At 41.5% G+C, this 12,393-nt stretch overlaps 2 protein-coding genes across 4 annotated transcripts in view; one reads left to right on the forward strand and one right to left on the reverse strand.

Annotated features, from left to right (window-relative positions):
* Nucleotides 1-12,393, forward strand: part of tldc2 (TBC/LysM-associated domain containing 2) — a 114,095-nt gene that overhangs the window by 63,754 nt on the left and 37,948 nt on the right. The gene's annotated exons all lie outside the window — the stretch shown is intronic.
* Nucleotides 1-12,393, reverse strand: part of soga1 (suppressor of glucose, autophagy associated 1) — a 61,667-nt gene that overhangs the window by 37,872 nt on the left and 11,402 nt on the right. For both annotated transcript variants that reach the window (XM_004918495.4, XM_002942285.5), the window contains exons 2-3: nt 11,087-11,311; nt 2,258-2,416 (exon numbers count right to left, since the gene is read on the reverse strand). In XM_004918495.4, coding sequence (XP_004918552.2) covers nt 2,258-2,416; nt 11,087-11,311 — 384 coding nt within the window. The remainder of the gene's footprint in view (nt 1-2,257; nt 2,417-11,086; nt 11,312-12,393) is intronic.

Raw genomic sequence — 12,393 nt, forward strand, 5'->3', positions numbered from 1 at the left:
GGTACCCAGGGCACAAATAAGCACTCACCCCAAATCTCCCCCTAACTGGCCTTCAGGCTGGGCCCCCTTAGCCCATAACAAGGTTACAGATATATAGAAACATTGGGGTAACAGTCACCCTGCTATAGTTCCAGGGGTACCCAGGGCACAAATAAGCACTCACCCCAAATCCCCCCCTAACTGGCCTTCAGGCTGGGCCCCCTTAGCCCATAACAAGGTTACAGATATATAGAAACATTGGGGTAACAGTCACCCCGCTATAGTTCCAGGGGTACCCAGGGCACAAATAAGCACTCGCCCCAAATCCCCCCCTAACTGGCCTTCAGGCTGGGAAATTTAGCTCAGTCACCCTGCTTTAGTTCCAGGGATACACAGGGTGTCAAGTAAGCACTCACCAGGTCCAGACTCAGATTCAACATAGGTATTTTAAGTACACAGACGCCCAAACAGCCCCCCATAGGTCCAATAAATAGTGAGAGTTTATATCTCTTACAGCAGCTCCTCTGGCATTTGCCAGAATCTACAGATTGCCACTCCATTCTATTCTGCCTTCCGTGCTCCCCAACCAACCACTGGGCAGCCCCAGACTCTGATTTAAAGGTCCCCTGCTCAGTTTTGCAGTGAGCTGATCTCTAAACTGGGTAGCACAGTTTTATTCTGTTCCAAACAAAAACATAATGAAAATATTGCGTGGGCGTCTACGGTATAAATAATTTACGAACAACATTCACCGAGGCGAGATGTAATTACTCACAACACGAGAGCATCAATAACCCTACCCCGATCCCTGCAACTTCACAATGGATCTGCTGTCAACTAATCAGCCAACTCCATAAATCTCATTTCGGTCCCTTTGCAAAAGAAAGGCAGTAGCGCGTCAGAATGGAGGAGAAAACCAATGAGCTTATCAGTGACAGAATAAAAAAAATTTCAGCTAGTGTAATTCTTTTAAAAATAGATTTGGTCTCGGTAAAATTGAATAACACATTCAGTTTGGCTATTTTCCACCCTTTCATACCATTTAGCCTCACAGAACAGGCCAGGCAGAAACCATTTGAATGACTCCAGCCACCTTTTCGTACATTTGGGCAACAAATAAAACATCTGTATTTTGATGACAGGGCCTATAAATAGCAGGTCAGGAAGTCAATAAATATTGATCTGGATGAGGCCTCACCTCAAACCACTGCTGTTTGCACAGGATTTACATTGGAATTCAATGCAAAGCAAAGATCGTAGCCTGCGATGCTCTTGACAATAGCACAGAAACTATTTCAGCTCTGTACGTCACAACACGGAATTATATTGTGCAACAATGCTCTTACAATGTTTGTTTAACTATTCTGTGACCTTCGTGTCTGTCTACACATCTTCACTGTCACTTTCACATTTCCCAGAATGCCACATTGTACATTCTCTCCGCTACCAGTTTCGACTAAATGGACCATGGGACCTGTAGCATAGTCACCCAGTAGCTAGATGAGCTTCAAGGATAGAGAGGCAGGTCCTGGTCAGTTTACCTATACAAAGCAGATCATCTTCCTAAAGGTTCAGTAATAGTTTCAATAATAATGCAATGGGGTTCAGTTGCCGTAGTATAAGCAGTACAGGATACCTGCTAGAAATACCATTCTATCTTCACATTCAGCAGAAGGGTCTACACTATTAGAGAGCAAATCACTGGGGGTGCCAAACTCTTAGGTTAACTTTAGGATCCCTAAAGGCAATCCTTCCTCTCACTGGAAAATGCACTGACCCATGGGTATTCCACAGTAAACTTTGCCATCTTCATTGAGCTCCCAGGTATCCCTTGTGGCTTGTCAGACAAACTGCAGGTGCAATATAGCAATGCTGGTAATGTGGTCAGAACTTTGCACTATATTGCATATGCAGAATGGCCACAGACCAACAAGCTATTTGCAATTCGGCCAAGAGTTTGACAGATTTCCTGATATAAATGGATGATTATAGTGGAATGAGCCAAAACTCCCTAATTTACCAGTAGAATGGACCAAGAAGCTCATAAATAAAACACCACAAGATACAAAGAATAAAGAGACGGACACTATATTTTATTAAACACAGTTCTCCTCTTCCCATGATTATATCATTTGAACCATTTACTGATAAGAGCTATATCTCCACCAAAGGCAGTAGTAAGCAAAAGCCCAAAGTAAAAGTGCCATCACCATCAAACTCCTTTGGCTTTAACAACTGTTAACTCCCATGAACATTCTACTTTAACCAATAATCTTACCTCTTTCATTTTCTCCATCTCGTTCTGGAGGACTTGCTTGGCCAAGTCTGTCTCTATGAGACGCTGGCGCAGCTCTTCGTTCTCGTCCTCCAGCTTTATTCTCTTCTTCTCCACTGCTTCCAGCTCACTGTGGAGCCGCACAGAGACGTCTTTAGCCACCTAACAATGCACAATAAAAGGAGAATTTACAATAAGCTCATCGTCTCTGCCTCAAACGCTATTCTAGCTTTGTCTACTCAAAAACCCCCAACTCATGGTTTTCCATCAATGAAAAAGGAAGCACTTTATTGGCTGAAACTTTAAAACAAACCTTTTTATATATATCAAAATATATTGTTATGGGATAAAAAACTCTCTTCCATGGCGAATAGGCTCCCTGGTTGCAGTAACTGTATCTGGAGATATATACTGAGTAAATGCAGTTTGCCAGATATCAACATTACTTGACTGAACAAGCCAAACTGGCCTCAAGGTCACAAAAATATGATTTTAATGTAGATATGACTGACTAGGCTCACCCAGTTTACTATCTGGAGGATACTAATTAGGGAAAATTAACAAATCAGCCTGTGCTTGACCAGCCTTATTAAAATCGCTGCAAAACCTATATAGGTCTCTAAATCTACCAATAATCAGTAGAACGTCCATTAAAGCCTTAACATAAAGCCATTGATCAGCACTTATGGCATCTTTTTAAATCCTATTTAGATCTTTCCTTTATATGGGAGTTAACCTTTGTCAAGAACGGATGCTGTATAGCAAGAAACTGGGGGTGGGGGGCCTAAATCTAACCAATAATTAGGCTGGAAATACTGCATCTTAGTTTGAGGCTACTTTTCCAAGAGCACCATAACCCTTTACTAGTAAAGATCTGTGCCACACAATATGACCCCAGTAGCTCCCCATTATTACTTATCCGTTAACAATATACACAGCATGATGGCAACGCACCATACAGAAACAGGCTTATACATGATCTAGGCCAATGCTTATTTTATTTTTCTGAGAAAGCCAATCTAGGCTCAATTACCATGTCAGCACTTTGCAATAAAGAAACTTTATCCCCCTGTGCCTCTGCACCTACAAATACACTACGTCTCAGGCAGAAGGTGTCTGGGAAACACTGCATCAGCAGTTTCTAAAACTGGGAAACAGATATATACATGAAATTCTGGTAGATTTATATATGACTTTCTTGAAACCACTAGCAGCACAGGACTAAATAGCAGGTTATTATGGGTACTGTGTTTCAGGCAATTAAATAAGTTGCCACAAAGTAATAGCCCAAGATTAAGCAAGCACTTCAGCCATTAAGAGGATCAGCATTAATCCCACTAAAAGTCCCTCTGCTACCAATAAGAGAGATAATGCACCAGGCCCACGTATCCCAAAATCCTTTCCTTGTTTCCAGGCCAAAGATCTGATGTCACCCTGACCATATCTGCACCTACAAACATAACGAACGTTAGAACCAAGAAAGCTCAAAAGGATGGAATCAGTGAAATATGGAGCCAAACTGATTCTATCAGAACCCCTTCTGGTTTCCTGCCCTAAATCTGCTGGAACATAAAGTGGGTCAACAGTTTTATATTTTTAGCAAAGATAAAATAAAGCCCCAACTCAATCTGGCTTAAGGCTTTATTTTATCGGTCTCTCTCTCAACAGACTTCCTAAAAAAAACAAAATATTTATAGCCGTTTTATGTCTGAAGTGGTGTCAAAAAAGTAATCTCGGGAAGACCTCCTAGACATATAACTGGCCAGTAAGCTCTCGCCTAATTCCACCCCGTCTATGCCCTACAGGCATAATTATTCTTTATATGGCACTGACATGTCATGCAGTCTTATATATGGTCACAGAACCCTTTATTGACTTCTTCCTTATCATTTACAGTAGGGGGTACATTATCCCTTATAATACATGAGTGATACTCAGAGTTCCCTGTATAACTCAGCCTGCAGCCTTGTGCCTTTATATGGGCACAGAACCCCTCAGTGACTGCTAATATCCTTATCATTTACAGTAGGGGGTACATTATCCCTTATAATACATGAGTGATACTGAGAGTTCCCTGTATAACTCAGCCTGCAGCTTTGTGCCTTTATATGGGCACAGAACCCCTCAGTGACTGCTAATATCCTTATCATTTACAGTAGGGGGTACATTATCCCTTATAATACATGAGTGATACTCAGAGTTCCCTGTATAACTCAGCCTGCAGCCTTGTGCCTTTATATGGGCACAGAACCCCTCAGTGACTGCTAATATCCTTATCATTTACAGTAGGGGGTACATTATCCCTTATAATACATGAGTGATACTCACAGTTCCCTGTATAACTCAGCCTGCAGCCTTGTGCCTTTATATGGTCACAGAACCCCTCAGTGACTGCTAATATCCTTATCATTTACAGTAGGGGGTACATTATCCCTTATAATACATGAGTGATACTCAGAGTTCCCTGTATAACTCTATGGTCACACAGCTTGTTTATAACAAATTATACAAGCCTTAATATCCACTATTTCGTACAACCATGGGCTACAGACAGTGTGGTTGCAAATATCTCAAAAAACCACTGAGATTATGATCCTTTATTTATATAGCGCCAACATATTTGGTAGTGCTATAGGGTAATGTCCCACGGAGAGATTAGCCCCCATGATAGATCTCTGCTACCACCGGCAATTAATATCTTTGAAATGCCTTTCCACCGGCAACAAAGGGAATGGCCAATGGGATGTCACGCAAATTTACCTGCAAGAGGAAACTTTGCGCGACTTCGGAAAACCTAAGTGATGCTTTTCCATTGGTGATTCCCTTTGTTGCTGGTGGAAAGGCAATATGGAGAGATTAGTTGCCCACAGGGAAGAAAATCATGCATGATGTGTAAAACCACATTTAGCAAGTAAAGGAAAGCAGTTGCCATCTCTGTGGCGCACTTCCTGCGTGGCTATGGCACTAGTTACACTGGAAGTGAGGAGAGCAAGGTTAAATCCTTCCCCCCAGTCTTCCAAAATAAATATATGAACTGCACGTGCCGAGTGTCAGAAACATCTAAAATTGATATTTCTCAGACCAGGGAGAGAGACAGATGTATTTAAGCGTTTGTGTTATTATACTAGAGAACACTGCAGCTCTTTTTACATATAAGGAGTGAAAGAGCCTGGCAGGGAATAACACTCATTAGAAAACATTAGGGAGGCAACCAGCAGCCCACTCCGTAGGAATGTCAGCCCGCAGCTCCAACATGGCACAAAGGCTGCAGTGTGCAAGGGTCTGGGTTATGTTACAAATGCTTTTGTTCTGCAGTACAAGTCCAGGACTTTCCTACTGGCTGGTAACGCTGAGAATGATGAAATACACAGCAATCCCATGGATCCAGCTGCTGGAATAATCGGCATAAACCGTTCCCAGCACACACAGCTGGGCCGCACAGGCGAGAACACATCTGCAGTACCGGCTTGAGAAAAAGAACCTTGCATCATTAACCTTTACATAAATAAAGCCTGAAATATGACTTAGGTTCTTTTTTTAGAGCTGTGTGACATGAGATTTGGGGTTTTCCTGAGGGTCAGGTTGAATCTAAATAGGAGGCTTTCTGGAGTATTTAAAGTGTTTCTATTGTTAAAAAAGGTATTCATTTCTAAAATATTTAGTTTAGTAGTATGGGGGAAAAATAGTACTTAAATTAAGCATAAAGTTATATAATTATTTAATTATAATCAGAGGGAAGAACAAAGAATCTGTTCCATCTGAGATATAGTTCAGCTTTATAACAAAGCATTCTGTCATCTAATACCCACTGTAAGCAGCAGTCCTGCCCTGCTTTATGGCTGAGATTCTAGCTATCTGTATAACAGAGCATTCTGTCACAGTGGCACAGATCCTATCTGATCCCCCCCCCATTGTAAGCAGCAGTCCTGCCCTGCTTTATGGCTGAGATTCTAGCTATCTGTATAACAGAGCATTCTGTCACAGTGGCACAGATCCTATCTGATCCCCCCCATTGTAAGCAGCAGTCCTGCCCTGCTTTATGGCTGAGATTCTAGCTATCTGTATAACAGAGCATTCTGTCACAGTGGCACAGATCCTATCTGATCCCCCCCATTGTAAGCAGCAGTCCTGCCCTGCTTTATGGCTGAGATTCTAGCTATCTGTATAACAGAGCATTCTGTCACAGTGGCACAGATCCTATCTGATCCCCCCATTGTAAGCAGCAGTCCTGCCCTGCTTTATGGCTGATATTCTAGCTATCTGTATAACAGAGCATTCTGTCACAGTGGCACAGATCCTATCTGATCCCCCCCCATTGTAAGCAGCAGTCCTGCCCTGCTTTATGGCTGAGATTCTAGCTATCTGTATAACAGAGCATTCTGTCACAGTGGCACAGATCCTATCTGATCCCCCCCCATTGTAAGCAGCAGTCCTGCCCTGCTTTATGGCTGAGATTCTAGCTATGTGTATAACAGAGCATTCTGTCACAGTGGCACAGATCCTATCTGATACCCCCCATTGTAAGCAGCAGTCCTGCCCTGCTTTATGGCTGAGATTCTAGCTATGTGTATAACAGAGCATTCTGTCACAGTGGCACAGATCCTATCTGATCCCCCCATTGTAAGCAGCAGTCCTGCCCTGCTTTATGGCTGAGATTCTGGCTATCTGTATAACAGAGCATTCTGTCACAGTGGCACAGATCCTATCTGACCCCCCCCCCCCCATTGTAAGCAGCAGTCCTGCCCTGCTTTATGGCTGAGATTCTAGCTATCTGTATAACAGAGCATTCTGTCACAGTGGCACAGATCCTATCTGATACCCACTGTAGGAAACATTACTGCCCTGCTTTATGGCTGAAATTCCATCACTGATGCCACAAGTCTAAACCGAAATGAACTGAACATATCACTGCAGCATTTTTAGCCTCTGCTAATAACCAGGATTTCTGATTATTAGCAGCGGCTAATCATTAGGCTAGTCATTAATATAATAGGTCACCAGGGCACCGACTCCACAGCATAAATTTGTAATTTCATGAGCTTTGCATCTATTTAGTAAATAAAAAAACTGTTTACTAATTAAAAGTGGATATTAAAAGTAAAATATTTGAGAAATGAAAATTATATAATGCTATAAGCCCTTTGGCTTACGAACAGCAAAATGGTTGTTCTGTAATTTTTAAGCCAGCCAGCAATAGCTCATATTCAGTCTTAAGGTTGTTGGGGGTTTTGGTATAATATGGAACTCCTATGGGAAGCACTTTGATCAAATTTAATCAGACACTGAGTCACAATTAGCCTTTCCCCTTAACCTCTTTGAATAATGATGGCTGTATAATTTGCTTAGAGACATCAAAAGAGCGAAGCCTTTGTCAGAGCTATTTCTGCTTGCGGATCACTTCATTTTTCCAGTTGTGTTATTAAATCCAGACAAAGCAAACTCAAACAGCCACTGAAATTAAAATAAAAATGAGTTCCATTCGGCTGCATAGTATCACAGCAGAATAGCCTTGCAGGCCTCATACACGCACAACTGGTAAAGTCTTTATTAAAATCACTGTAAAGGCTATGACACACAGTGCTACTTTTAGCCAGTTACAAAACACAAGAAAATACCCTGCTATAGACAATACTGAAAACGGTCTCTGATAAAACATAGAGACAATTATCTGTGTTGGCTATTTTGTAGCTGCAACAAGTAGCTGGCTACCAGTAGCTGTGTGTGTAGACCCAACTGAGGATCATCAGACCTCTACAAAGCCCCCCTTCCATCCCTTCCAACCACTCTAAGCAGCGTAAGAAATACCTGAGAAAAGAGGTACAGGTATAGGACTCGTTATCAAGAATGCTTGGGACCAAGGGTATTTCTTTAATTTGTATCTCCATACCTTAAGTCTACTAAAGAATCAATAAAACATTAAATAAACCCAATAGAATTGTTCTGCCCCCAATAAGGGGTAATTATATCTTAGTTGGAATCAAGTACAGGTACTGTTTTATTATTACAGAGAAAAGGGAATCATTTAACCATTAAATAAACCCAATAGGGCTGTTCTGCCCCAATAAGGGGTAATTATATCTTAGTTGGGATCAAGTACAGGTACTGTTTTATTATTACAGAGAAAAGGGAATCATTTAACCATTAAATAAACCCAATAGGGTCGTTCTGCCCCCAATAAGGGGTAATTATATCTTAGTTGGGATCAAGTACAGGTACTGTTTTATTATTACAAAAAAAGGGAATCCGTTTTAAAATTCTGAATTATTTGATTAAAATGGAGTCTATGGGAGACGGGCTTTCCTTAATTCGGAGCTTTCTGGATAACGGGTTTCCGGATAAGCGATCCTATACCTGTATTTCTCCTGCTGCTTATGGCAACCAGTACAGCAGTCTTGTGCAATACTTCTGAAAAACAACGGCTTCATTGATCTAGCTCCCCTAGCTTCATAATCATTCTTTTTTCTAGCATCAAGGATTCCCTTTTTAAAAAGAAAGGGAATAATGGTAAATTAAAAAAAAAAAAAAGCAATTCAAATAGTTGCTTGTATTGCTTACATCTGCAATGTAGTTAAAAGTTTGTTTAGAGGCAAACTTCCCCTTTAAATATTGTTTTTCTAAAGGAAAAAAAAAAAAAAAACGTCTATAGGTATGCAACTGTAAAATGGGTTATTGCCCTCTCCTCTGACATGGCAGCAAAACAGTCATTTCCATCTCAGAGCCCCCTCCTTTCTAGGGTTCCCACAACCAAAATATTAGCAGCCGTTGGCTCCCGAGTACTGAGCGTCTTTGTTTGAAAGAGGAAACGAGAGCAGCAAAGGCAGTGCCCTAATGGAAAATGAAGCCGTGCAGAATAGGAAGGCTGGAGTCAGGAACATAAACACAGGCCGGAGCCTGCTCTGGCGTTGCCAGGCAACAGGGGAAGAGCCCCAGCTTCCTGCAATACACTGGAGACTGCTGTTCTGTAGCACTTCAGTAGCTAGAAGACTGCAAACAAAATAGCTTGTGTTGGTATAAGCCTGCAACGGCACGGGCAAACGCACACATAGTATAGGAAACTACCCTCTTGTGCCTGCCAGGGTGGCACTGGGGGATACTGGGGAAATGGATCAAACATGGCAGAGTAGTACAGGTATGGGACCCGTTATCCAGAATGCTCGGGACCAAGGGTATTCCGGATAAGGGGTCTTTCCCTAATTTGTATACCTTAAGTCTACTAAAAAAACAATAAAACGTTAATTAAACCCAATAGGATTGTTCTGCCCCCAATAAGGGGTAATTATATCTTATTTGGGATCAAGTACAGGTACTGTTTTATTATTACAGAGAAAAGGGAATCATTTAACCATTAAATAAACCCAATAGGGCTGTTCTGCCCCAATAAGGGGTAATTATATCTTAGTTGGGATCAAGTGCAGGTACTGTTTTATTATTACAGAGAAAAGAGAATCATTTAACCATTAAATAAACCCAATAGGGCTGTTCTGCCCCAATAAGGGGTAATTATATCTTAGTTGGGATCAAGTGCAGGTACTGTTTTATTATTACAGAGAAAAGGGAATCATTTAACCATTAAATAAACCCAATAGGGCTGTTCTGCCCCAATAAGGGGTAATTATATCTTAGTTGGGATCAAGTACAGGTACTGTTTTATTATTACAGAGAAAAGAGAATCACTTAACCATTAAATAAACCCAATAGGGCCGTTCTGCCCCCAATAAGGGGTAATTATATCTTAGTTGGGATCAAGTACAGGTACTGTTTTATTATTGCAGAGAAAAGAGAATCACTTAACCATTAAATAAACCCAATAGGGCTGTTCTGCCCCCAATAAGGGGTAATTATATCTTAGTTGGGATAAAATACAAGGTACTATTTTATTATTACAGAGAAAAAGAAAATGCATTTTAAAAATGTGAATTATTTAATTAAAATGGAGTCTATGGGAGACAGGCATTCAGTAATTTGGAGCTTTCTGGATAATGGGTTTCCGGATAATGGATCCCATACCTGTACTTTAAAAGAAGGTACCCTAAGCTGGGGTAACTTTTATAGACACAAACCAGCCCATGCTGGAAGCTTAGCTATTTGGCTTATTGCTGGGTGCCCAAAATATTAGCACTCCCAGTGTTTTAACTTTTAATTTTCCCTTTACCTGTAAAAGGCTCTTGCAGCCAATCACACCATAGTATTATTATAAACAGATACTTCAATGGATCTTTATTTATATGATGCCATGCAAGACAAAACATGCAAAATCCATATCCTGCGTGCCTAAAGAGCAGTTTATTTAAGTGAACGCACTGCAGACTACACTGGTTTCTGTGCAGTCATGTAGGTTTCATGTAAACTGGGGTTTCCCTATTTTTTTCACCAATTCTTCACATATTTCTCACAGCCAGTATCCATCTACAAACATTGTTATTTTAGGTTTTTACAGTGTCACAGTCAGAACAGCTTACATTTGCTATAGTAATGGAGGAGGCTAATGACATGTACAGCAAAGGACAATGGTGCAAGGAATGACCCTGACAATACCCTAAATGATTGTTTACATAATATTAGCAATGGTTTAAAAGCAAAGCAGAGAGAATATGTATACAGTATTCTATTAAATATTCTAAATATTTAACCCGGAGGGAAAGATAAGTCATGGAATGGAATTTGCCCTGCCCTCTTTTTAACTGATAAATAGGTTTTCAAATGTATTTGCCCATCCTCAATGTAAACACAGCTGTATAAAGAAAACGGACCATTCCTGTTAACTGCAATAAAAAAATAGTCTGTGTATTCAGTCTTAACACAACATTACCTACCCAGGCGTGCAAGTCTTACCTTTACATCTTGTTCTAAAGTGGAGATGAGCTCGCTGTCCACCTGTCCCGTCTGTGCCACCCTCAGCCCCCTGCGCTCAGCTTTCTTCAGCCGGTACTGGAGGATACGGCAAGTCTTGTGGACCTGCTCTAACTGCTGTCGGAGCTCCTGTAGCTGGTAAACATCTTCCTCCATGTAGACGTCCCTCATCTCAAGCATTTCTGACCTCAGTTCTTCTATTTCATCCTATGGGGAACCATGAGAAATACAATGAAAACATGCAAAACCATCAATTCATCATGCACCCCCTCACACAGGCCACCCTAGATCTGTGGTTCCCAAATTGGGGCTGGCCCCCCTGGAAAGTTGTGAATGCTAAAAAGGCATTCCCATACACGGGGAGCGGATCTTCCCCCGATATCCCCACCTACGGGTGGGCGATATCGGGGAGCGTGAAGTTAAAAGAAAAAAAAAATCCGATCGTTTGGCCCAGGGGCCAAACGACCGGATTATGTAGGCGGCAATGTATCAGTCGGTTCGGGGACCGCATCAACGAGCTGATGCGGCCCCCGATCCGACTGAATCTTTTAACCTGGCCGATCGATATCTGGCCAATTTCAGGCCAGATATCGGTCGGCCAGTCCGCTCGTTTCTGCCCCTACATGGGCAGATAAGCTGTCGAGTCGGTCCAAGGGACCGATATCGGCAGTTATTATCTGCCCGTGTATGGGGGCCTTAAGAGTGAAGACACATGGAGCTACTAGTAGCAGCTACTTTTTCATGGCTAATAAACTCCAGAAAATCCCCTGCCATAGACAATACTGAGAATTGTCTCTGCTAAAACACACATAGAGACAATTATCAGTAAACGATCAGCATTGTCAATTTCGGTAGCCATGACAAGTAGCTGCTACTAGTAGCTCTGTGTGTCTTCATCCTAAATCTGAAGGCTGGTTAGGATGACATTTGGGAAGAAAGGATATTAAGCCCAGCTTAAAAGTCACTTAAAATTAGGCTTTCACCTAAACTATTAACCTGTCAGTTCACATCCACAATATATTATTTTGGAACAGCATCCCTCTCAACGCCCTCTTACCCACTGAACTTTGTCTGCCATCTTATGTTGACATTGCAAATAAATCTTCTGCTTTAATATGTAAACATAAAATGGCAGTCAGAGTTAACTGGGTAAAAGGAACCGGTGACAGAAGACATTTAAAATAGAACTATAACACCCCACCTTTGGTTTTTAAACCAATACTCCATCCAAATAGGGCAGAGGTCCCCAACCTTTCTTACTCATGAGCCACAGTCAAATGTAAAAAGAC

The sequence above is a fragment of the Xenopus tropicalis genome, chromosome 10 (assembly GCF_000004195.4).
Source record: "Xenopus tropicalis strain Nigerian chromosome 10, UCB_Xtro_10.0, whole genome shotgun sequence".
NCBI lineage: Eukaryota > Metazoa > Chordata > Amphibia > Anura > Pipidae > Xenopus > Xenopus tropicalis.